The following is a 26,914-nucleotide window of genomic DNA, read 5'->3' as shown; positions in this document are numbered from 1 at the left end:
GCCATTCATTCAGCTCAAAAGTTGCCTTACAGGAAAAGGATGCAAGATGGGAGATTAAAAATGGCTTTAGCATTGTGTGTTTTTTTATTCTCTTGTTTTGATTTGGTGTTGTTTTTTTAAGTAACTAAATAACAGCAATAAAGAAGAAGGGGGAAGAATCATTAAGGAAATTACTGGGCATCGTATGCATTTTCAAACAGGGTGGAAAATAATTGCTTATTGTGCCCAAGTCACGTTAACGTAATGAACTGTGCCGGTTCCTGGTGCTTTCTTACTGGTAAAAAGGATTTAGTATTAATCTGCTTCATTAAAAATTAATGAGGGGTAAATCAAATGCCACTTAACGTAACAGAATATCAATCTAAATAGTGTTGGTAAACTGCATTGCTGCTCAGTGTGTCTGTTCTGATGCAATGCCAAAAAAAGGGAGGGAAAAGAAACAGCCTAAGCAAGTTGCCAGATGTTGATAAATGAGTCCTTTCTTTCTTTTCGGAAGATGGAAGGGAATTTCAAAACACTTTTGTCAATACAGCATGATACTATTTTTTAATTGCACAGTGCCTTTCCCTGTGCTGTAGCCCAGATAAAAGTCCAGAAATATGTACATACCAATCCTCAAGTTAAACTACTATGATTGGCTACCTCAGCCCATAGGGAATTCGATTCTGAGTTTGTAAGTTCCTTCAAGGAGCCAGGGAAATGCTGAGAAGTGGCCTAAACCAAATACGGTTTTAAGTTTATGATAGCAACTTTAGTGTCAAACAAGTACTTGCGGTTGAAGGACAGGCTGGATGATGAAAAGTGGTGGGAGGTGCCAACCCAAGAACCCCTTAGAGATGACATAGAGGAAGAAGACTTGGACCAGGACAGTGGTGGTGGGACACTGAGGAAGAAACCTGGGAGGTGGTGGAAGCAGGAGGCTTGAGTGAACATAGAGAGTCAGAAGAAGGAAGCTGTCCACAGACAAGGTGGGATGCCAGGTATGTCAGTTTGAGTGCAGACTCTGAAAGAGAGCAGCCAGAAGCTGCCTCAGTTTCATATCAGTAGGCAAGTCCTTCTACAGTGGCCTCTCCTCCTCCACTGACACCAAGATCATGAAGAGCCTTGCACATTGCTGAGCAACAGGCCAGACAGGCCCAGAGGAGGGGTCACTCCTCCTCACCATAGCTTATGTCTGCTTGGGAGGAGTCCAGAGGCAAAGGGCTAAAGAGGGAAGGAGGGGACAGATGCCAGCCACAACAACGTCTTCAACTGGGGCAGTTGAGCCTGAGTGAACTCTGCTGTGTTTTCCTTTTCTGAATGAAAAAGCTGACTTCACATTGAGTCTTGAGTCATCATTCTGACCTGTGGATGATCCTGCCTGTCTGACAGTCCTAACACAGAATCTTACATGACTCTCTGACCAAGTCCTCCAGTCCCAAGTAAAACTTGGACAGGAGATCTTTCAGATTCTCTGATGCTAAAGCATCTTTGAAAACATGGAGCAGATCGTTAAACAGTGCAAGAAGGGCAAAGATGGTGCTTATTCTTCGGGTATTGCTGTATATTGCTGCACATCTCAGAAGAAAGGCTTCAGGGAGACTGTTCTTTCACAAGGCCAGATTGAGGGAAGATTTAGAAAAGCAAGCAGGTACTAATCAACACCTCAACGAGATGTTAAACCTCCCACAGAAAGAGTGACTGTACCTGGCCCGATTTCAAAGGATGTGTTAACATCAGTTCTTCCTGCACAACCAGCAGGTTCCGAACCCCGCCATGTTTCACTCTCTGACGTCTCACAAATGCTTGCTCCAAGTCATCGGGGTTACACTTGTGCGTACAGGGAAAACAGGGCCCAAGCTGAGCCAGGGTCAGTGCGAGTGAGAGCCATTTGTAACAATGCATGCTGAAATTTCCTTTTCAATCAATATGCATCTGTGGGAAGACAAAAAGTAACTCTTAAAAAAGCAAAACAAATATTGATTCTCCGTCAAACTGAAGGCTCAATTTTCGCCATTAGAAAGACTTTTTTACTCTTGAACGAAAGGAAGTAGAATAAAGCCGCAGGTTTCTGATTAGAAACACAAAACGCATAAAGTCAACCTCCCCCTGCCTTTCTTTGTTTGTGAAATGTGTAAACGCCACACAGACACATTTGCCACATAAAGGAAAATAATCTTACGTATTAAGCTTGGTAATGCCTATTGTGCAACCAAGCCATTATGCTTTAAGTAGATTCCATTGTCACATTCTACCTACCCAAAATTCATGTTGAGATGCAGGTGCCTAGGACATGAATGATTTGCTGATTCTAATGAGTGCAACAAGAAACAGGAATCCTAAAAATTGTGGTTGGAATGCACATTCTCTGCTCTGAAAAGAAATACTTCAGAAGTCTCATTTATGTGTTGCACGTGAGAAAAGACTAAACATGAAGCCAGGAAGTGTGGAGTCCTGTCTCCACATCCACATGCCTCCCACTGCTCCTGATTTCTCAGTCACTGTATTCACCATAACTTATTCAGCAGAACTACTACATGATTTAGAACCTTGATCCTTTAGGGTTCAACAATGGGCAAGGAGACTTCATGCAAAGAGCAGGCTCCCTATTGGCAGAGGTTATGATGGGCACAATGATGTCAGTGGAGGCAGTCATGTAGTCCCTGGCACCATGATTATATCAGAAACATGTGAAGAATATTACCCACATGTTTGAGTAAAGATGGATGTACCTTCCAATTTCAGGTCCTTATTTTTCTGATCTTAAATTCGGTTCTCCACATTTCCATCGAAATTTTTGATCTGTTTTGGGGAAAGAAAGAAAAAAACCAACCTACAGCATTAGTGAATTTCTCCTAATAAATAGTTTTGTATTTGGTTTTGACAAATACACATATTTTTGCAAGTAATTTTTACCCAGGCGCATTTCTGTTTTGGTTTTTTCATCAATGCATGCATTTATTGGACCCTTCCCCAGCTCTTTCCCAGGGCAAAACCATTCTGAGTCTTCTTCCCAGGGGAGTTGGGTTGTGGCAAATTCACCTCCACTCTAAGGCGGTAGTAGCTGTTTCTCATTAAAGTGCAACCAGAATGAGATCCTCCCCACAGCCCTATGTGTCACATGGTTTCCAGGATCTTTTTGCCTCCTCAGAAACAGAGTATCATAGAATTAGGATGAACTTCATTTTCACATGTCTTCCCTCAAAAAATCATGGGAACTATAGCTTACCTCTCACAGTGCTACAATTGCATCCTTAACAAATAATAATTCCTGGGATTCTTTGGGGAAAGTCATGTGCTTTATATTTGTGTATATGCATCCCAAGTTTCAGGAACATGATAGAATCTCAGCAGGTCTTTTTTCTGAAAACATAACAGCATCTCGTGTGATTTTAAAGGAAGAGACTAGCATGTGGAAGAGACTAGCTCCTTAACAAATGATACAGTACTTCTCTCTCTGTTTTTCTTTTTAACCTTTTTATGTCCTTTCATGCTATCAGTTCGTCTGACAAAAGGAAAATGTGACCCGCAAGTTCCTGGTTTAAAATGCATGAATGATAAATTGATGATGCAAACGATGCACTTGGTGAGCCAAGCATTTTTGGAAGATGCACACAATCAGCATTTGTTCTGAGTGGTTTCTTTATAGACAAGGTTAATAAACCTGAGTATCAGAGGCAAAGCTTCAAATGACTGAGCACGGCTTCCCACCTTCCATGATGTAAATAAAATATTTCATAATACCCAGCCATTCACACATTTTTATTTTATTACAAGGAACAGCTAAATCTAATAGTGGTAGGCATTTAGAGTTTTACAGTTCTTAGAAGGAAAGATCTGTCTTGTATACATGTGGCAAACCTGTCTGCTCCCCATTTACAAAGTGTGTTTGTGGGCTGCATGCGTGTTTGTTCCAGGAGCTACAAGCTTTCATGAATACAGGCCTCCCTAGGCTAGACCTGACAGAGCCCTTCTAAAGGCACCCTTTGAAGTCCTCAGAGCTTGAAATCCCAGGGCCTAGAAAAGGCTGGCAGATACAGCATTCAGGGTTTGAGGTCTTTAGTCAATGGATAACTAGTCTATGCTATAAAGCTCAGTTGCTTCAGGACACCATTGATCAGCTGTGGTCCTAAAGTCCACACCACTTTCCAAGGTGTTGATCTTCCTTCCACAATGGAACCCCACCAGGATCGTGCTGCCGGGGGCGGTACACTCCCCCCGCCCCCCTCTTCCTCCGCCAGTGGGTCCCTAGGTTCAATTCCTAGAATCTCCAGGTAGGATAAGGGATTTCCTTGCCTGAAATTGTAGCCAGTACTGAGTGACATGGTCTGACTCAATACAAGACAGCTTTTTGTGTTTCTACATACATGTCTTGCCATGGGCAATTATGTAGGGGTCACCAACTTCAGACTTGAGAAAAGCATCATCAATGAACTGGGGAGGGGGAGGATTTCTCATCCATAAATACAGAGCCCCCCCATCATAAAACACCACTCTATCAACAATAAATCCAATGTATCAACTAAAATAGGGATGCGGGTGGCGCTGTGGGTTAAACCACAGAGCCTAGGACTTGCCAATCAGAAGGTCAGCAGTTTGAATCCCCACGACGGGGTGAGCTCCCGTTGCTCGGTCCCTGCTCCTGCCAACCTAGCAGTTTGAAAGCACGTCAAAGTGCAAGTAGATAAATAGGTACCGCTCCGGCGGGAAGGTAAACGGCGTTTCTGTGCGCTGCTCTGGTTCACCAGAAGCGGCTTAGTCATTGTCAGGGAACTGCCATCGGAGCCAGAGGGAGAGGGAGGGCTCCAGAGGGATTCCGGAGAGCGTCCCGGGAGGGAGAGAAGCAGCAGATCTTCTGGGGAAGGAAATCAGCGTAGCACCAGTGGAGAAGGGGGGCAGATGGGGGAATCGGCGAGGTGGCTCCAAGACTCCTCGCCGGGGACCAGCGGGGAGAGCACGGGTCCTCCAATGCCCACACCCTCCCTGCGCAGAAGGCTTCCGTGTAGGGAAAATAGGCGGAGACTAGGCATCAAAGAGCTTCTTTGCTGGAAGAAGTTCAAGAAACGCCCACTGACGGATTCTGCCAGCGATTGAGACAGCCACGGGCGAGTGGCTGTCCAGACAGAAAGGGTTCACTCAGGCAACCCAGCCAGGTGTGGCGCCAATTTACGCACGAGCAACCCCTAGAACCATTACAGTCATGCTGGCCACATGACCTGGAAGCTGTACGCCGGCTCCCTCAGCCAATAAAGCGAGATGAGCGCTGCAACCTCAGAGTCGGCCACGACTGGACCTAATGGTCAGGGGTCCCTTTACCTTTTTATCAACTAAAATAGCACAGACATTTGGATCATACTTTGTACATTTTCTAGCAATTTTTTAAAACTTAATGGAAAAGCATTAAGTCTCATTTTTTTAAAAAGCTTTCACACTCCTGGGGGGGAACTCACCTATTATCTAGCAACACCTGCAGATGATTTAAGATGCTTATATTTATGCTTTAAATGTCATATTCATTATCTCAATAATACCCATGGGGAGACACCAGCATAAATCAAAGCATGTCATTAATGCATTTGTTAAGCAGGTTTTCTTTGCAACATACTTAGGAGAAGCTACAGATCAATGAGGAAATCTGGAACTGCATGCCAGGCAGTGACTATATAACATTATTCTTACTAAAATTGTATGGTGAATTCCACAAGGATAGTACACACCAATTACTGAATTTGTGGTGCTGATTAATTATCCATCTGATTGCTTTTCAAACACACTGTTTGTTTTTTGCAGTCACTGTGAAGGAAAGACTGATGTACCATTGTCTTCTCAGTTTAGATTAAGAATATTCTGCACAGTGAGCTGGATAAATGTATATTAGAAAGTAGTGTCATTTTGAATGAGTTTCTTTATTCATGTCATGCTGGTAAGTCACTCTGCTGTTGTTGTTTGTTAGGGAAGCAAATTTAGGGCAAAGCTATCAGTATGAGCCCTAGAAATAGTTTTCTTTTACATGATATTACTTGTACTTTTTCCTAGGCTATGGGGCTTATACTTAAGAATGGTTCAACACATTGATTTGAAACATCATGAGAAGAAAGCTTGTACATGGAGCATGCTGCATTTGAGGTATAAAGGATAGGAAACAGCTTACTTTGAATGAGTTAACTTGTTTGACAAGACACTCTGGCACTAAACAGTTTGAGAAAAAATGGGGAATATAAAATACTCAGGCAAAAATTCTACACGTGCTGCTTTTCCAAATACTTGCTGTCTAAGTAAACTAAGAATTTCTGCCTGATAATCCATAAAATGCAAGGTTCTCTCACCACAGCAATGTGTACTGGATATCCAGTAACTAATCCTACAGGTTCAGCCTCCTCAAACACTTGCTGTATATGCATCTGATGGTCACATTTCTCACTCTCACACATGTACACTAACACCCACCCACCCATTTTGAGTGGAAAATCAGCATGAATGACATTTGGCTGGATCATAGAATCACAGAGTTGGAAGGAACCCCCATAGTAATCTAGTCCAACTGCCTGCAATGCGTGAAATCTCAACACATGGTCCCCCATCCAATTTGAAACCATACCAGACCCTGCTTAGCTTTGAAAATGTGCTAGCCGTTTTATTGCCAATTTCATACCGACACAAAACATGGTTTCAATTTTATTGAAAATACAATTTATAGAGAGGGCCAATATGGTATAGTGGTTAAGAGTGTTGGAGTAGGACCTGAGATAACAGGGTTCAAATCCCCATTGAGCCACATGTGTCACTGGATGATCCTGGACCAGTCACCATCTCTTTGCCTAATCTACCTCACAGGGCTGTTGAAAAGATAAACTAGGAAAGAGGAGACCCATGTATGTCACCTTGAGCATCAATCAATCAATAAAGTATTTTCGATAAATAAATAAATAAATAAATAAATAAATAAATGTACTTTTAGCTTGCATTACAGTTGCATGGTGGATCTATTCCACCGAGCAGATAAATCTGGTCCACCTCTCTGTAACTGACAGCCATCCACCCCCCAGTAGTCCTGAAACATGAACCAACCACAATATAGGATACCATACTATATTTATATTTTCTAAATAGCCATCTATTAAGTGCATAACCCTGCTGCTATTTGCTAGCATTTTAGAGCCTCAGTGAACAGAGAAAGCCTTTAACACAACTTGGCAGACTAAAAGCGTTGTTGTTGTTGTTGCTGCTGCTGCTGCTGTTCATTAAATTACAGAAGATGGTTGCACAAATCATTAATATCATCAGAAGAAAGTAGTTTTTAAGACTACTGGTTTTGTGACCAAGCTCTGTGGTTTAACACGCAGCTCCACCCACGTTCCGTAACCTGAGGTACCACTGTACTAATGCTGCTGTTGGGGGACTGGCACTCAGCTTAGTCATAATCATTATTTTCAACAGAACTGCTATGAGTTGAATGCCATCCCTAATGTTTAAACACCATGAAGAAATGGGATGCTTACAACATTTGCTTGCCAAGTCAGCACTGTGACTGATGCAGTGCCTCACAAAAGCTGCACAAAGGAGCTTATGCACAGACCTTATAACTGCAGCTTTATACCTAGGAAAGTGCTCAGGGCCAAACCCCTCCTGGTTTACACTGCTCTTGTCAGCAGCCATTCAAATCTGGGGGAAAAAGAAGCAGCTTAATGTATTTGATTATGCTTCTGATTTAGAAGTGTGCTTGTTTGATTCATGAATAATTATCACTTTCTCTTCCATGCAGATTATGCTTGAACGCAGCAAAATTCTTTTCCAGTCAAATTGCATCTGAATGCAACCACTAAGCTAAGCAGGGAAAGGGTGTAGGAGTGGAATATTTATCTGAAAATTGGATATTATGCCAAATTGCATTCATTTTGTAGGTATTTAATAACTGTGGCAAATGTGTTTTATTTATGTGTCTCAGTCCTTGTACTCAATTGAACAAATATATCTACAGAGTCATTGTGCTGGGACTTATAAAATGGGAGTGCATGCCAATCTTTGCTTCTGTTGTCCTGACTATTTTTTGATATTGAGTTAATGTTGAGAGTCAGGTGTTCCTACCATGGGAATTTGCTCTTCCTAAGCATATTTGTCTCAATAATATGATATGAAAAGAACTCTGGCAGACTTAGTTGCTCCAAGTAACTAGAATGTGAGTCACACCCATATATATGCAAGGCGTAACAGAGTAAGGACTCCATCCAATGACCTGTTCACACAGCATACATGCTGATTTGCTTGCAAAAAGCTGATGCAGTGCTTAGACTATGTCCTGTCTTTACTGAGCATTCATACTTATTTGTTGATGGGGTGGTTATATGGCAATAATCATTCATCCTAATTTGCTTGCAAGGTCTTGACCTGACTTCCAGCTAATCATTTGTCCATCCCACATTTTTCAAAACATTTCCCTGTCTTTTTTCAAACTGCAAAATATAAAAATCCTGAATTTGTTGCATGAGTGCAAGAGGAAGTGTTGGGTGTGCTACACGGCCAGTTTTGCAATCAGCTGCAGCAGAGGACACTCTCTTTGCTAGTGCTGGAAAAATATTTAGTTGCTAGTCCAGTCAACTTCTGTGCATGAGAATTAGGGGAGAGGGGGCTATCTTGTCCATTGCTTCCAGCAACCACATGGCTTAACCCAGCCCTAGCAGTCAGGTGGCTTCATCATGACACTCCTTTTTGTCACAACATCCAAAGTGTTGGTGCTGACCTTTAAACCCCTAAATGGCCTCAGCCCAGTATACCTGAAGGAGCGTCTCTACCCCCATCGTTCAGCCCGGACACTGAGGTCCATCACTGAGGGCCTTCTGGCGGTTCCCTCACTGCGAGAAGCCATGTTACGGGGAACCAGGCAGAGGGCCTTCTTGGTGGTGGCACCCACCCTGTGGAACACCCACCAGATGTCAAAGATAACAGCAACTACCAGACTTTTAGAAGACATCTGAAGGCAGCCCTCTTTAGGGAAGCTTTTAATGTTTTGATGGATTACTGTATCTTTAATATTTTGTTCGAAGCCACCCAAAGTGGCTGGGGAAACCCAGCCAGATGGGTGGGATAAATAATGTTGTTGTTGTTGTTGTTACTCACAGCCGTTAACAAGGTAAAGGGACCCCTGACCGTTAGGTCCAGTCGTGACTGACTGGGGTTGCGGCACTCATCTCGCTTTATTGGCCGAGGGAGCCGGCGTACAGCTTCCAGGTCATGTGGCCAGCATGACTATGCCACTTCTGGCAAACCAGAGCAGCGCACGGAAACGCCGTTTACCTTCCCGCTGGAGCGGTACCTATTTATCTACTTGCACTTTGACATGCTTTCGAACTGCTAGGTTGGCAGGAGCAGGGACCGAGCAACGGGAGCTCACCCCTTCACAGGGATTCAAACCGCTGACCTTCTGATAGGCAAGTCCTAAGAGTAAGTTGTTAATAGGCAAACCCTGCTGAGCACCCACATGCAGAACCTCATTTAACATTCCAAGTCAGGAAACAACGTCCGGGGGGCGGGGGCGGGGGGGGGGATAGAAACCTGCAATTCCTAATGCAGCTGAGCACTTTGAGCTGGACAAATTTGTGCAGCAAACCAGGCAATTATGAATTTTGTCAACATCACTAATCATTTTCTTAGTTCCAAGTCAAGGCATTTGACTCTCGGAGATTAGAGCAATACTATTTCTGACTGCTTCTGAATGGCAATGTGGTTATTAACTGCTGGAAGAATGCCAAGATTCCACTGTCCCTTGGTACTTCCTCATCACTATTCATGATTTAATCAGGATGCTGAATATGGTTTGCATCCTTATGCAGATTTATTTACATGGGCATTATTTTCTTAGCTGTTTTGAATTGCTTCTTCCCTTTGAAAAGATATTCAGCCACGGTTGTTCAGAAGTGCCAGAGCCATTTGGCTGTATTTGCTATCAGTTAGCATTGTCTATGTGTCAGTGATTATCAATCCATAGTCCACATAATTACAGCAAGAGGTGTGGAGTGGGCAGGATACAATTCTACCCTATATTGGGTTTAGGAAGGATTTATTCCTATGAATTCAGTTTATTGGCAAAAATTAAAAATTAAAAAAATGGTAGGGATCAGATGGCAATAGAAGGGTAGTCATGGTTTTTGGGTCAGGTACCTTAAATTCCCTCAAACGTCAGCCTAGCCCCTTATCCCTGACACCCTGCTAGCACTCTTTCCAGTGGATAGTTCAACAAACCCCACAATGCATCACAAATGCCATTCCTCTCAAACATTGTATTGCTAGACGTTCCTCAAGCTGGAAAACCCAAAATGGGCCTTCTAAGAGCGAGCAGTGGTGTTGAGTGTGGGACATAACACTTTATGAACACTTAAGCTGTCATCATAGAGTAAAGGGAATGGTAAAACATGAGAAGTTTGACAAAATTTGGTTTCCATTTATCAACTCTGTTTACATAATGTAAAAGCATCACCCTCCAGACACTTCATGCCAGAGAGGTTGCCTTATGTTCCAACAGTCATGAATGAGAATGAGCTTTTCTCTCCTTGGCTACTTCTATATGATAGTGTGCATGTATGTTTATGAACTGTCGTAACCGTGATATGTTTACATGTTTTCTTGAACTATTATATACAGCGGTACCTTGGTTTAAGAACAGTCCGGTTTAAGAACGATTCGGTTTACAAACTCCACAAAACCGGAAATAGTGTCCCGGTTTGAGAACTTTACCTCAGTCTAAGGACGGAATCCAAACGGTAGAAGGGCACCGGCGGTGGAAGGCCTCATTAGGGAAAGCACACCTTGGTTTAAGAATGGTTTCGGTTTAAGAACGGACTTCCAGAATGGATTAAGTTTGTAAACCAAGGTACCACTGTATAAATATATGAGTGGCAAAGAGACAGAGAGATGGGGAAATACTAGGCATTGCATCACACCCTTACTTCATTGGCTTCCGATACCACATCCTACCATGGTTATTCAGGGTACATATCTCAGTACAGGCCCTTGGGAACAGCAGGTGTCTGGGGCTTTCACTCTGGGGTCCTCTTTCTTCTGCAGCCCAGAAGGAAAAGGAAAGAGAGATGTTTCTACTTCTCTACAAATCTGCTGAGCTGGCCAGAGTCCATATGCAATGGAATAACAAGGAGAGTCCTTGAAAGCTTCCACAAGAGACACGGAGAGAGTCTATGGGGGTCACGATACTCATATCGCTTTAAAAATTCATGCTGCCTCTGCATTTGCTTCCCCGCCCCCTTGCTAACTCTCTCAATCTGTATATGCATATATAACATATTTTTATGAAACAGTGCTAAGTGTTTCTGCCTTCTTTCCCTCAGTGATAAAATCCAGTTGAGGTAAAGTCCTTGTAGAGCAGTCTGCATTCTTAGTATGTGGTAAAGAATATATTGATTGTCCTGTGCCACTGGATATACAATATATACCCATCAAAAGGCTGAATAGATGTAGAGACACTATATTGTTATGAAACTAGAAGTAAATCAGGCTATGCATAAAGAAACACACACACACACACACACACACACACAATGAAATATGCATGGAGTGAAAAAGTATTAGTGAATGAACTCTTGTATGAACTTGATTAATACCGTATTGGCTCAAATATAAGCCACACTTTTTTCCAAATTAAAACAGTAAAAAGTTAAAAAGTGTGGCTTAAATTTGCGACCTTACAAAAATTGCTGTGGACAAACCACAGCAGCCCATGAGGTAGAGGGTGGCAGGGAAGAAGCTGAGAAGAGGGGCCACAAGTGAGTGGGGCAAGGCGGGCGTTGTATGAGAGGGGAGAGAGTAACTTCCCCTCACGAGCAGCCCAAGTTTGTTCTCCTCTTTGGGGAGCGCTCCCACTTCTCCCGTCAACGGTGGGCTCCTCCATTTCCCCATCCTTCAGTCTTTCTCTCCAGTGATGCCTGGACACCTTGAGCTGATATGGAAGACAAGAAGCCAAGGCAGGAGCAAGAGCAGTGGGACAATGTGTGCCTGTGCTACTTGCTAGGAGGAACCGGCCTGGAGGGGGTGTGAAGAGCGTGCATGGGAAAGCACCTCAGATGCATGGGAAAGCACACACGGCGAGCGCCTTATATTCAGGTATTTTCTCCCCCCCCCCTTGAATTTTAAAGGTGCAACTTATTTGTGGGTGCGGCTTGTATTCGGGTCAATATGGTACATGGAGACAGATTTCATCAGGTGCTTTGTTCGCAAGATCTTCATGACAAAAACAAAACTACTGACTGTTCTCCCCCCACCCCCACCCTCTCTCACTTTTCAAAAACATGCATAATGAAGGTGACTTGATCACTGAAGCCAGATCCCTTGACTCATAGATCACAGCCTGGCAGGCCATAGGTTTACCATTGTAAGTATTATGATTTATTTCACTGGGTTGCTTCCATATTGGGTGGTATTAAACTAAATAACTGCAGAAGTGGAACAGCATCCCCTTGTGCAACAGGACTTCTCCCATCCTCCCCCTGCACATGCCCTGCACCACCTAAGAAGATCTCCTTTGGAAGGCAGTAGGAACCCAAAGAACAGATTTAGGAGGAATGGGAGGGAGTAGAGCAGGCATAGGCAAACTTGGCCCTCCAGATGTTTTGGGACTACAACTCCCATCATCCCTAGCCAACAGGACCAGTGTTCAGGGATGATGGGAGTTGTAGTCCCAAAACATCTGGAGGGCTGTGTTTGCCTATGCCTGGGGTAGAGGCAGAAGTCCCATTGCACAAGGGGAAGTTCTTCCACTCACACCATTACTTGGTTGACTACCATCCAGTGTTCTTGATTCCAGAGATTATAGCAATTTAAAAACAATTTTGATGCTAATGGAGCCGCTGCATTTGCAGGATTAAAATAGTAATAAATCCTAAATAGATTTCTGTTCTTTAAAAGGGTTAACATTTTGATTGCTCTGTGCTGGCTGGGATAGAGGTTGGAGTTTGACAGGCAATCAAGAAGTCATGATAGATGAACCGGAAAAAAACAATTCAGAACTCTCTCTTTTCTATCTGGCAGAGTTGGAGAACACAGTGCATTTTTCATTCATTATGGCTTTATGTTTATAATTAACCAACCCCTTCCACAAACCCCTTTCACACAGTAGACATGCTCACTTTGAAACTCTGCACACAGAAAAAAAGGTTGGAAAGGTTGGAAACAGCAAGGCTAATGCTGGTGCTTCCAGTTTTTAATGCTAATGAGGCTATGTAACCTGATTCTCTCTGCTTCAGTTCACAAATACAATTTTTGGAGACCAAATAAATGAAAAAGTGGTATGACAGGGAGGAAAATTTGCTTGAAAAATATTTGATGCATCACATTTGTGTGTCATGAAATGTCCCATTTATTTTGATGCATTTTATTCTCTTATGTTGAAATGTGCATGATGTGAAACAGTCTGAATTATACAATGCGATATCTGGAAGGAAAGTGTCAGAACTAAATAACAGAAAATGATGGTATTTTCTTGGCTCAGACTAACAGCTAACCTTGGACTTGGCTTCTGGAAACAAGGAAAGTGGAAATAGAGCCTGATGACCAAGTTCTCGCCTAGGTGAGGGATTGTGATAAGCAGTGTATGGTAATTCTTGCAAGTAAGGCTGATTTTGTTAGTACAGTGGTGCCCCGCAAGAAGAATGCCTCGCAAGACGAAAAACCCGCTAGACGAAAGGGTTTTCCGTTTTTCAATGCGCTTCGCAAGACGAATTTCCCTATGGGCTTGCTTCACAAAAGGAAAAAGTATTGCGAGTCTTGCGATTTTTTCGCTCCCCCCTTTTTCTAAGCTGCTAAGCCGCTAATAACCTTTTAGCCGCTAAGCCGCTAAGCCTTTAATAGCCGCTAAACCGCTAATAGCGCTAAGCCGCTAAGCTGCTAATAGGGTTGCTTCGCAAGATGAAAAAACCGCTAGACGAAGAGACTCGCGGAACGGATTAATTTCGTCTTGCGAGGCACCACTGTAAAATCAATATAATGAGCTCTAGTTGAGCACATATCACTTTACACATGATGATAAAACTAGAAAGGGAAAAGTAACAATACTCTGAAAGAAAGAAAGAAAGAAAGAAAGAAAGAAAGAAAGAAAGAAAGAAAGAAAGAAAGAAAGAAAGAAAGAAAGAAAGAAATGCTCCCCTAGGCAGTGATGTAAAAGGACAAGGAAAAAGAAAAAGTACAATTCATCATTTGAATCTAAATAGAAATATTCTCAAATAACTTTAAAGAACTGGAATGCCCATAAAATGGAACTACTTTTCTATAATATAAAGTGTTTATGGTTAGTCACACTTTTGTAGTGACTGATCATTCCCCTATCCATAACAATAATATTACAGGGATTAGGCCATCGGATTAAGTGTCTCATTCTATACATCCCTGTTTTACACATACCACCCATCACTACCTTATGATAAAGTAAGCTTATCCCCACCCTACCCCACATGGAAATTATTAAGGAACTCCCAAGTGTGCTGCAAGCAATGCAGACAAATGGAAGCCTCTTTTGCAGCAAAAGAAAGCTTCTGAGAAATGTAGAACAAGTTTCAGCTCATGGCTAATATAATCAATAAAGTCAGTAGATGTGGTGGTGTCCCCATGACAAAAGTATGATGCATCTCCAATAGTGTTCTTCAGCCTTGGTTTCCTAATGCTGTTAGACTACAACTCCTATAATCTCTCACTATTGACCAAACTGGTCAGGGATGATGCGCAACATCTGGAGACAACTGCTGAAGAACCCTGCAGTCCAACTCATATTCCTGCTCATGGATGTCATTCATTTATTTCATGCTCTCCAACATTTCTCCAATGAACATAGGGACACCCCATTCCATAACAATAATTTTACTGTTCATACCCACACATCTTACTGAGTTGTCCTAGCCACTCTGGGCAGCTTCCAACATATATAAAAAAATTATTAAACATTAAACATTAAAAAAAATCTTCCTATACAGGGCTGCTTTCAGACAGCTCAGGGATCAGATAACTCCATACCCTCCAACATTTCTCCAATGAAAATAGGGATGTCCTATGGAAAAGTGGGACATTCCGGGATCAATCAGAAACTGGGACAGCTTCTCTAAATCAGGGATGTCCCTGGAAAATAGGGACACTTGGAGGATCTGTTATTTTAAATTTAGATCTCTGACTCTATTTGGCTTCAGTTACAGATAGGTAGCCGTGTTGGTCTGCCATAGTCAAAATAAAAAAATTCCTTCCTGTAGCACCTTAAAGACCAACTAGTTAGTTCTTGGTATAAGCTTTCGTGTGCATGCACACTTCTTCAGATACACACTGTGTATCTGTGTATCTGAAGAAGTGTGCATGCACACGAAAACTTATACCAAGAACTAACTTAGTTGGTCTATTTGGCTTGTAATAATAAATCATAATCACTAGAATAAGCAGAATAAAATAGCTCAAAGCTTGGTCACAATCAGCCCATTGATTCTCCCTGGTAGGATCAGGCAAGCTCCCATGGATTCAGTTTGTAATGGGCCTAACTCCAAACATGCAACTTAGACTAAATTAGACTTGATCCTTGGTCCTTAATTCAGAATTGGCCTGGAGAAGCTTATTTCTGTTTCTGTTGGGCCATTCTGTAAGACCTCCCCACAAACATCTCCTGTCAAAGGTTGTGGCAATTGAGGCTTCAGATTAAATCTAGGTGCTCCTGTGAAAATTGTCATTCTGAATCTTTAATGGAAGATGCTGTTTGCCTATGAGCACACCTGTGTGAATTCATCTGGGGTAGACAGAGGAGATTTCTTGCCTGCTTGAACAGATTGTATCTGCCTACATTTGTTTGGTTTGGTTTTATTCATTTATATAGCAAATAATAATTTCTGACAATGTGTTACCCAAATGCTTGATTTTCCAATTCTTTATTCCTGGTGTGAGGTATGTACTGGACTGTTTCACATAAGTCAAGTGGAACTAACCCAAGACAAGTAGCTTTATGATTGCTATGTAACACATTAAAACACTGCACTTTGCAGTGCATACTCTAAATGCTATTTGTTCATGGTGAATTTTAGGAGACATTGTCTTTTATGCGTTTTGTTATATTGTTTTATGTTTTAAGTATGGCTCACACGTAAATAGCTTCGTAATAGTTTTATGCTATTTTATGCAGAAGAGAACAAAGAAGGATAGAACAAAAATAAAATATTATTAGTGGAAACCAATTATTCAGAATAGCCTTAAATTGAGTTGAATGCCAAGGTAGTTTGGAACAATGTAGATTTAACCCTGAGTTTATGAAAGAAGGCAGTGCTTTATGCAGACTTATAGTTTAGGTAAGAGCAATCTGTTGTGACCATTTTATTGCATGAACAAAAGGGGAAATTAGTGCATGCATATGAGCTTCAAAATTAAATTACAAATTAAAAGCAGTCATTAATTAGATAAATAGATAAAAGATAGATGATATAGATGTATAAAAATTAAGATAAAAGGTTGATTGAACTATTCATTCTATTTCATTCAGCTTTTAATTAATTTATTTTTACAAGAAAGAAAATACAATGACATTCCTCTCAATCTGAAACTGGAAATTTTATGTTGGGGTGGAACTAAACTTTTCTCTGGCAGAAGCTGTTGTTCTCACATTTTCTACATGCATTATCTTCTGTCATTTGACTGGAAAGCAAATGAGAATAGTTTAGTCTGTCATAATTGAAGTCATTAAGGGTCTCAGGCCAATTCTTAAATAATACAGATACATAGGTTTCTATATGATATGGCAAGATGCCATTTGGAAAATGAAAAAAGAAAAGAAAAGATGGTAACCAAATATAAATAGAGGCACTAGCGGAGGAAGGGGTGTATGGTGGGTGCAGTCTGACCTGGATGTCATCCCAGAGGGAGGTAATATCGCCGCGCCTCCCCCCGGGACGCTCACCATGGGTGGCGCCCCCTTGAATGCTCACCCCGCCTCCGTGGGTGGCAAGGTAGGTGGCTAGCCCCACCCCCCGGGCAGCTAGTCCCACCCCCGGGTGCGCAGCTAGCTCCACCTCTGAATAGAGGGGAATCCTTAACAGACCACTTCACTGTTCCTTACAACACATTTAACATATAAATTGAATTGGATTCAAATGCTACATCATTAGATAGCTGGAATACCTGGTCATTTTCCTTAAAAAAGTGACTCCTGAAATCCATGAGGAGCTTTTGGAAATGCTATGCAGATGTAAATTGTGTTGATTGCTCAGCTTTCTGTGTCTACACACACAAATATGTTAATGACAGAAAATAAGATGCTTTTGAACTATCTAATTGATGATGCCTGTATATATTGCAGTCCTTAGAAAGATGAAGATGAGCTCAGTCAAAAATATGTGAAATAATGCTCATTAAAGATCAGAGAAATTAAGAAAGCTTAAATGCTTTTCTGGAGAAGACTGTGGTCATAAAAACAAAGAGAGAGCTAAGCTTCATTGGATACATTTGGGACTCACTTTATGGGACTATATGCACATCAGGTACATTTAAAACTACATTTGATCCAGCACAGCATCTCCACAAAGAACTGGAAATCTCAGGAGCAAGGCACTAGAAAAACAATTGCTATGGTAGCCTTCAGATTGCCAGTATTCTGCAGAAACAATTCAAGTGCATACTGGAAATTTAGGTTTATTTAATTAAAGTGGACAAAAGGGCTCTTGTCAACCTGGCACAACAAACCCATTAAGGAAAGTGGTCATCAAATGCATTGAAAAATGTGGAGGCAACAAAGCATCAATACCAAGAGGCATCAACACCCCACAATCAAATCTGGATGAATGCTCATTACCCTATAATCTACCTGCAAAATAAACAAACTCCTCCTGTGAGCTTTGGACAAACAAATGAGGGTGAATGCTTAGGAAATAGGTCCAGAGGAGTCCTATGCTCTCGTTTTTTGCCCTAGCTAACATCTGATAGATGCCAGATGGTGCTGGTACACTCTTACAGAGGAGTTACTATGGCACAGAGGAGTTAGTATGGCACAGAAATCTGGAAATTGTGTAGGGCACCACAGAAGTATAGGATCCTGTTTGCCACTACTTTCAGTGCTTTTTAAAAGGAATTTTCACTGGTAGGGAAGGAATGTGAAAATTCATTTTTAAACTTATTTTAAAATTTACATAATAAAGCAATACTATGATATATGTTTTCCACCATTAAATAAATTTAGAACTTACATTTCACAGCAGTATTCTCTATTCCACCCTCACACCACTACCAACAGGAACAGTCAAAGAATCATAGAATTGTAGAGTTGGAAGGGACCCAGAGACTCATCTAGTCCAACCCCTGCATTGCAGGAATCTCAACTAAAGCATCCATGACAGAAGATCACTCAGCCTCTGCTTTAAAACCCCTAAGGAAGGAGAGTCCATCACCTTACAAAGGAGTCTGTTCCACTGTCAAATACGTCTTACAATCAAAGTTCTTCCTGATGTTGAGTCGAAATCTCCTTTCCCATAACTTGAAGCCATCGGTTTTGGACATACAACTGTAGCAGCAGAAAACAAGCTTCCACCATCTTCCATGAGACAGCACCTTAGATACTGGAAGATGCTTATCAGAACTCCTCTTAGCCTTCTCTTTTCCAAGCTAAACATACCCAACTCCGTCAACCATTCCTCATAACCATTCCTGACCCTTGAGCATCATGGTCACCCTCCTACAATACGATATGTCTTTATTGTCATTGTCCCATGCAGGACAATGAAATTGCACATGTTGCAAGTTGTCAATAACAATATCATTCTTAAATTGTGGTACTCAAAACTGGCCCCAGTACTCCAGGAACAACCAAGGCAGAATAGAGTTGGGCTATGACTTCCCTCCCCTTCATGGATCACTGCCTTGCCGTGGCGAAGGGGCTTGAAGAACTCAGAGAAGCTATGAACGATGCCGAGCAGGGCACCCAAGATGAACAGGTCATAGTGGAGAGTTTTGACCAAACGTGATCCACCTGGAGTAGGAACCGGCAAGCCACTCCAGTATCCCTGCCAAGAAAACTCCATGGACAAAGACAACAGGCATATAAAAGTTATGACACTGGAAGATGAGCCCCTCAGGTCGGAAGGTGTCCAACATGCTACTGGGGAAGAGCGGAGGACAAGTACAAGTAGATCCAGAGCTGATGAAGCGGCTGGGCCAAAGCCGAAAGGACGCTCAGTTGCGGATATGCATGGAAGCGAAAGGAAAGTCCAATGCTGTAAAGAAAAATATTGCATAGGAACCTGGAATGTAAGAACCATGAACCTGGGTAAGTTGGATGTGGTCAAAAATGAGATGGCGAGAATAAATATTGACATCCTGGGCATCAGTGAGCTAAAATGGACGGGAATGGGCGAATTCAGTTCGGATGACTATCATATCTACTACTGTGGGCAAGAAACCCGTTAAAGAAATGGAGTGGCCCTCATAGTCAACAAAAGAGTGGCGAAAGCTGTACTGGGATGCAGTCTCAAAAATGATAGAATGATCTCGATACGAATCCAAGGCAGACCTTTTAACATCACAGTAATCCAAGTGTATGCACCAACTACTGGTGCTGAAGGAACTGAAATTGACCAATTCTATGAAGACTTACAAGACCTTATAGAAGTGACACCAAAGAAGGATGTTCTGCTCATTATAGGTGATTGGAATGCTAAAGTAGGGAATCAAGAGATAAAAGGAACAACTGGCAAGTTTGGCCTTGGAGATCAAAACGAAGCAGGGCAAAGGCTAATAGAGTTCTGCCAAGAGAACAAGTTGGTCATCACAAACACGCTTTTCCAACAACACAAGAGACGACTCTACACATGGACATCCCCAGATGGGCAACATCGAAATCAGATTGATTATATTCTCTGCAGCCAAAGATGGAGAAGCTCTATACAGTCAGCAAAAACAAGACCTGGAGCTGACTGTGGCTCAGATCATCAGCTTCTTATAGCAAAATTCAAGCTTAAACTGAAGAAAGTAGGAAAAGCCACTGGACAGGTAAGATACAATCTAAACCAAATCCCTTATGAATACACAGTGGAAGTGAGGAACAGGTTTAAGGATTTAGATTTGCTGGACAGAGTGCCTGAAGAACTATGGGTGGAGGCTCGCAACATTATACAGGAGGCAGCAACTAAAACCATCCCAATGAAAAAGAAATGCAAGAAAGCAAAGTGGCTGTCCAACGAGGCCTTACAAATAGCGGGGGAGAGAAGGCAAGCAAAATGCGAGGGAGATAATGAAAGATACAAGAAATTGAATGCAGATTTCCAAAGAATAGCAAGGAGAGACAAGAAGGCCTTCTTAAACGAGCAATGCAAAGAAATAGAGGAAAGCAACAGAATGGGAAGAACCAGAGATCTGTTCAAGAAAATCGGAAATATGAAAGGAACATTTCGTACAAAGATTACCATAATAAAGGACAAAAGTGGTAAAGACCTAACTGAAGCAGAAGACATCAAGAAGAGGTGGCAAGAATACACAGAGGAATTATACCAGAAAGATATGGATGTCTCGTACACCCCAGGTAGTGTGGTTGCTGACCTTGAGCCAGACATCCTGGAGAGTGAAGTCAAATGGGCCTTAGAAAGCACTGCAAATAACAAGGCCAGTGGAAGTGATGGTATTCCAGCTGAACTGTTTAAAATTTTAAAAGATGATGCTGTTAAGGTGCTACACTCAATATGCCAGCAAGTTTGGAAAACTCAGCAGTGGCCAGAGGATTGGAGAAGATCAGTCTACATCCCAATCCCAAAGAAAGGCAGTGCCTTTAAAATTAAAAGAAATTAAAAGACGCCTGCTCCTTGGGAGAAAGGCGATGGCAAACCTAGACAACATCTTAAAAAGCAGAGACATCACCTTGCCAACAAAGGTCCGTATAGTAAAAGCCATGGTTTTCCCAGTAGTGATGTATGGAAGTGAGAGCTGGACCATAAAGAAGGCTGATCGCCGAAGAATTGATGCTTTTGAATTATGGTGCTGGAGGAGACTCTTGAGAGTCCCATGGACTGCAAGAAGATCAAACCTCTCCATTCTGAAGGAAATCAGCCCTGAGCGCTCACTGGAAGGACAGATCGTGAAGCTGAGGCTCCAATACTTTGGCCACCTCATGAGAAGAGAAGACTCCCTGGAAAAGACCCTGATGTTGGGAAAGATGGAGGGCACAAGGAGAAGGGGACGACAGAGAATGAGATGGTTGGATGGTGTTCTTGAAGCTACCAGCGTGAGTTTGATCAAACTGCGGGAGGCAGTGGAGGACAGAAGTGCCTGGCGTGCTCTGGTCCATGGGGTCACGAAGAGTCGGACACGACTAAACGACTAAACAACAACATGACTTCCCTTGATCAGGACACTATACTTCTGTTGGTGCAGCCTAGAACAGCACTTGCTTTTTTGCTGCTGCATTACACTGCTGATACATGTGCTATTTGTCCTCTGCTAACACCCCTAGATCCTTTTCATATGTACCATTGGCAATCCAGGTGTCCCCATCTTATATTTATACAGCTGGTTCTTCCTGCCTAAGTGCAAAACCTTACATTTGCTTCTATTGAAATTCATTTTGTTAGTTTAGGGGCAATTCTCTAATCTGCTAAATTCATCTTGTATCCTGGTTCTGTTTTCTGTGGCATTGGCTACCCTCTACCAGTTTAGTGTCATCTGCAAATTTGATGAACATCCCTTCAATTCCTTCATCCAAGTTGCTTATAAATATCTTAAACAACAGTGGGCCCAGGACAGAATCCTGTGGCACCCCACTTGTCACTTATTTCCGGGATGACGAGGAACCACTGGTAAACACACTTTGCGTTCAGTTCTCTGAGTATGATTTTTGCTTCCTGTACAACAGCATTGGTCAATTTTTGGTTTGTTTTTTGATGCTGTTATTCTAAGTCTTGTTGGGTTTTCCACATAATTTTATCAGCTATCCTCTGCTTGAGGAGTATCATCTATCTGATTTAATTACAAGATGGCTTTCTCTAACTCAGTGGCAGAAGCAATAGTGTCAGCTGAAGAGCACTTGGCACAAAACCTTGCTAATGCATAACATTAGGGAATTTACAATGGCATAAATTCTCTCGGCTTAAGTTCCACCAGCATAGCTTCAGTTCAGCCAAGATGACTTGAGCCAGGACAGACCAAGATCTGCCTATTCCAAACTTTCTCATTGAAGCAGATCTTAAATTTGGATTGCACTGTTAATCTCACAACTCAGATTCATACCTAGATTCCTTATCTATAGCACAGAGTAAGCTATCAAAGATGTGTTTGCTTGCACTTCAATTGTCTCTTGCTTTCCAGCAAAAGCTCCATGTTGGCCTTTAGTATATCAATGTATGGAACTAAGTAAAGGGGTTAGGACAGCAAACAGGTCATGTAAGGACTTCTTTTAATTAGGCGTGACACGGGGAACTCTCAAAAAACTGGTTGATGGCAAAGGCATCATAATCCAGATAGCAACTCACTCACCATTCTGCAGCTAAAGTGAATTTAGAAAGACAGCTAAACAAAGAAAATAAACCAGTCATACACTCTGTGCCCTTGTGGATTGGCCCTAATTTAAGACATTACCTGTAGCCAACGGAAAGAATGTAAAAATGTCTTGTCTGAGGACTGATTCATACAAACACATTGATCACTTGATGCCTGAAAATCCATTGCATACATGTGTGGCTGATGCAGAATGCCTGCCCACAATACTCTGCCTGGTCACATGTTTGTCCCCAATGCCATATCCTGGCCACATGCCCTGTGGAAGAGTGAAGAGTACAGATGTACACTCAGGAGCCTCCTCTAACACAGCTACCATTGGTTTAGTAAAGGCCTGCACATCTGCATCTGTACAGTACATCTATAGGAGCCCTTCACACTTCAGCTGAAGGGATGGCTGTCAATGAATGGCCATGTCAAACATGGCAGGACAGGGTCTCCAAACAGAGATGTACTCTCCCAAGTGCACATTCCCAGCACGTGCTCTCTGGGGAGCTGGCTTCAGGCACCAGGCCCATTGACAGACCAGCTCTCTGCATTACAAAGCTGTCTATGTGAAATGAATGCTGACAACATTATCGTTGCCATGTGGGAATTCCTTGCGGATGATCACAGTGCCTGGAGACAGACAGTCAGGTCATGTATCAACAGCAGTCAGGGGGAATGACTGCTGGGAGAATCACAGAGAGAAGAAACACCATGGCACACCTATAGCAGCAAAATCAGACACCTTCATCTGCCCCACCTGCAATAAAACATGTCTCCCCCATATCGGTCTCTACAGCCACAGCAGTTGCTGTAACTCACCAGCAGTTTGACTTTACCCTAAAGGCACACTCTTCCATTGTCCACTGAGACAGATGGATGACAACAGCAACAATGGATGCAGCAGGAAGGCCTATTTGTGCTTAAGGTGTGGCCAATATGTGCATTTTCACTCCTTCCTCATTTGTCTGGTAAATGCAAGACAAGTACAATGGAATATTCTTACACTGATATCTGATCATTTTGAGCTAGTTCACTCATATAGGTCCATAAATTTATTTATGGCAAGCAAGATTTGGTAGCCTTGTATACAACAGCTTAATTTCTTGATACTTCATTGCTATATACCGGATTGATGGTGTGTGGCTGATTGTGAGAACTGACGCCATTGTAAGACACTGCATTCAGCATTATGTGAAGCAATATTATTCTGTCTTTGGCTTTATATTTGCAGTGCGCCATTCATAATTCCTGTTCAGGAGCTAGGGATCCAAGATTACTGAAATAATGTTAGGGTCTGCTCTCAGTTTTGCATGATAATTTGAACATTTATCAATGTCTCCCACTCATACAGCTACATATGTGGGAGCTATGGACAGATATAATAATATGTGCAAGCAATACAGAGCTTTCCCTCCCTTGATCGATGTGCATTGAGAATAGAGGTATTTGGGCATGTCAATATGTGATGTTGTAGTAATTAAGAAGCAAACATGCATATGTGAACCTGCTTCAATAACTGAGCATTCAAGTGATGAGAAAAACAAGCTATGTTCATGAATGTGTGAACTAGTCTTCAGAGACACACAAGAGCTACAATTCTTTTCTTTCTCTCTTTCATTAGCATTGATAAAATTAGGACACAATTCAGCTCCAAATCGGTTCTCTCAAACGGTACGGAGATTGTATGCTTTACTTGAAGTGTTTAAATACAGAAATTGTCAGTATCTTTTTAAAACACAGCATCCACCATGCCTTAAAATGTAGAAGAGTTTTCAAACAGAAAAGAAGTTTCAAGAGAGGAAAAGTTGCTGGTTTTTTAACTGCTGGTGTTTTCATCTTTCTCAACATAAAAGTAATTTTGTTTGATGGAGCTATGACCATTTCTTCCGCTTTAGACACCTTGAGAAACAGGAATCTATTTTCAACCTACCTAAAAACATACTGTAGCTGAAATAATCTCACAGTGTCAAAGAGATAAAATAAAAACCCTTCATCTTTCAAAATTTAAAGGAAAACTATTTGTGTGTGGGTGTAGAGTCAAGAGCTAGCATTTTAGGGTGAAACATTCTGTTTGTATGGCCAGGGTTAAGCTGAATTTTGGCCTATAACTCCATTCACAGTGTCTTCCTGCCTCTTATTTTGAAGAGTTTCAGTTATTTGTGCTATTTGGGTTAACTAAAATCCATCAAAATGACCACTTGCTTAGTTCTCTCCCTCATTGAAATAAATGGAACACATTGAACTTTGGCTGAATTATGTCTTTGTCTTCAAGGTTTTAATGTTCCACTTGTCTTCAGTATAAGGTTAGTCTTTTCTTGAACTTCTCAGTCTATTCAATTTATCTACAAGTTCAAGAAAAGACAGTAAAAGGCACATTTGAAAACAACAACAACTGCTCCTTGTTAAACCATTTAAAATATACAATGAACTTCAAACTTCTGAGTAACTATAGCTGCAGTTTTCCCATCACAATTTTTAAAAATTAAATTATTAAAACAGGTTCTTTGCTCATAAGCAAAACATTTTGAACCTGTGAATTATAATGCTGTAGATGAAAAAACATTTTTAAAAAACTGAACAGTATATTCAGCATGATCAAAAATTGATTTTCTTCAAAAAATATTCCAAGATGCATATATTTCTTTACTCTAGAGCAAGCCATATTTGCATTAATTTATAGACTTCCAGTCATTGTGTATACACATAGAACTTTTTCTGCTGTTACAGTTCTGCCTCCTCCCATGCAAAATTCCAAACTTTTGCATATAAATAAATCCAGAACTATCCCTGTAGCTTTAATTTGAGTAGCATTTTCAATAGTTCTTTCCTAAAGGAAAGTGTTTGTGGTAATATTTTCATGGCATACTACAATTTCAAATCTGCAGTTTAATAAAGTCATAGCAATTTGTCTCAGAGGTCTTGGCTATTTGAGCACATTGTTTGAAACTATAAACCAAAATGAAAGAGAAATATGAATTGCTGAGGTTGACCGCTGTTGTAGTAAGGTGCTGAATTATGCAACAAATTAGTTATGAAACTGTTTCGGAAGGAATCAGGGAACTGTACACTCTGCAAATGAAGATACTCTGAATGAAAGCAAATCTATTGTTTCCATGTATTTTTTGATCAAATTTTGGTGCCTTCTATGAGCAGAGATAGATAACTGCTTTAACAAATCTTTGGCATAAAAGTAGAAACTTTTCCCTCATGAATGCTCAATTGAATGGACTTCTGAGTTGATTTGCTTAGGACTGCAGCTTTAGTTAAGGAAAACTAATCCTAAACACACACTCAGTGACTAGAAACTAATTCCCACTGAAATCAATTGGACTTCTTTGGACTAAATATGCTTAGGATTGCATTGTTGGTGAAATATTCAACATTTACTAAACTTGTAAAATAATATCTGAACAAGTTTGCACAAAATAACATATTTATATTGGAGAAATTACAGAAAAGTCCCATTCTCTATCTCTCCTCAGCAGGAAAGAAACCATTTGTTTTATTGCTGTGATAATGATGATATGATCATTAAATGTGGTTATTTTTTATCCCATTACTGTATTTGCTTCAAAGATGTTTCGCAGATTTTTTTATGCTGCTTCCAAAACCTAAAAACACTTCATAGATTTCAAATGACAATGAGGCCAAAGAAATATATGTACAACTTTATCACACCTGGCTCCATCTTGATGCATCCCTTTAGACAAAGCACTACTTCTCTGCCTATCCGAGTTTACCAGGTTGCTTAGAGAGAAAATAAATAGCAGTATGATTGTAAGCTACTATTGTTGTAAACAACAAGAAGATTTGCACTCTGATCCAAAACACATTTCTTGAAGTGTAAAGTGTCTACCTCAATCAAAAGATGTCAATTCCAAGTAAACGTATTCAGAACTAGAGTATTGGTCATTCCAAAACTCCCATTTGAAGTCGTTTTAGATTTTATTCTTTTATTAAAACCAGTACAAATATTTCTTTTTTTAAAAAAAAGGTATTGAAAACTTACCTGTGCGGCACCAGGCCCTCCTTGCTTTTGAAGAATGAATAATACAAAAAAATTGGCTTAAACATCTGATGAAAGAAAGAAGTTATTTTGACTTCAGAGCCTTCTGAAAGCTTTGGGAAGAAACAATTTCCTGCCAGTAAAAGGCACTTATGCTTTGGGATTTGAAAACTCACAGTATGTCACTGCTTACTGCTTGCTATTTTGGGTGTTCCTAGTAAAACATAGGCTCTTTTGTGCAAAACATCATAATGCTTCTCTGAAGTTCAGGCTGAACCCAGCATTGAAATGATGCAAGACGGATGTAGTGAGCAAAATGAAAACGGATTTTCTTTCTTTTTCTTTCTTTCTCTCGTCTGGAAAAAGGACTTACTGGCAAGGACCAGATGTGTTAAAGAGAAGAGTCATTTTCTGTGTGAGTGTTTTGCAAATGAAATAGACGTGCCCTGCACT

The 26,914-nt window shown here is 41.3% G+C and overlaps 1 protein-coding gene across 4 annotated transcripts in view; it reads right to left on the bottom strand.

The window, feature by feature from the left end:
- The window catches only part of LOC308593316 (cadherin-19-like), a 63,389-nt gene extending 36,697 nt beyond the window's left edge, over window positions 1-26,692 (bottom strand). The window contains exons 1-4 of one of the 4 annotated variants that reach the window (XM_081205601.1): window positions 26,465-26,692; window positions 10,948-11,031; window positions 2,712-2,781; window positions 1,687-1,914 (exon numbers count right to left, since the gene is read on the bottom strand). In XM_081205601.1, the coding sequence (XP_081061727.1) occupies window positions 1,687-1,884 (198 nt within the window). In that variant the 5' untranslated portion in view covers window positions 1,885-1,914; window positions 2,712-2,781; window positions 10,948-11,031; window positions 26,465-26,692. Of the gene's footprint in view, window positions 1-1,686; window positions 1,915-2,687; window positions 2,782-3,208; window positions 3,343-10,947; window positions 11,032-26,464 lie in introns of all 4 variants that reach the window. The other 3 variants (XM_081205602.1, XM_081205603.1, XM_081205600.1) reach the window with 3 other exon arrangements.
- Between the last annotated feature and the right edge of the window lie 222 nt (window positions 26,693-26,914).

This window comes from Podarcis bocagei (assembly GCF_964188305.1).
Source record: "Podarcis bocagei genome assembly, chromosome: 8".
NCBI classification, from domain to species: Eukaryota; Metazoa; Chordata; class Lepidosauria; order Squamata; family Lacertidae; genus Podarcis; species Podarcis bocagei.
This window is presented reverse-complemented; position numbering and strand designations above follow the sequence as displayed.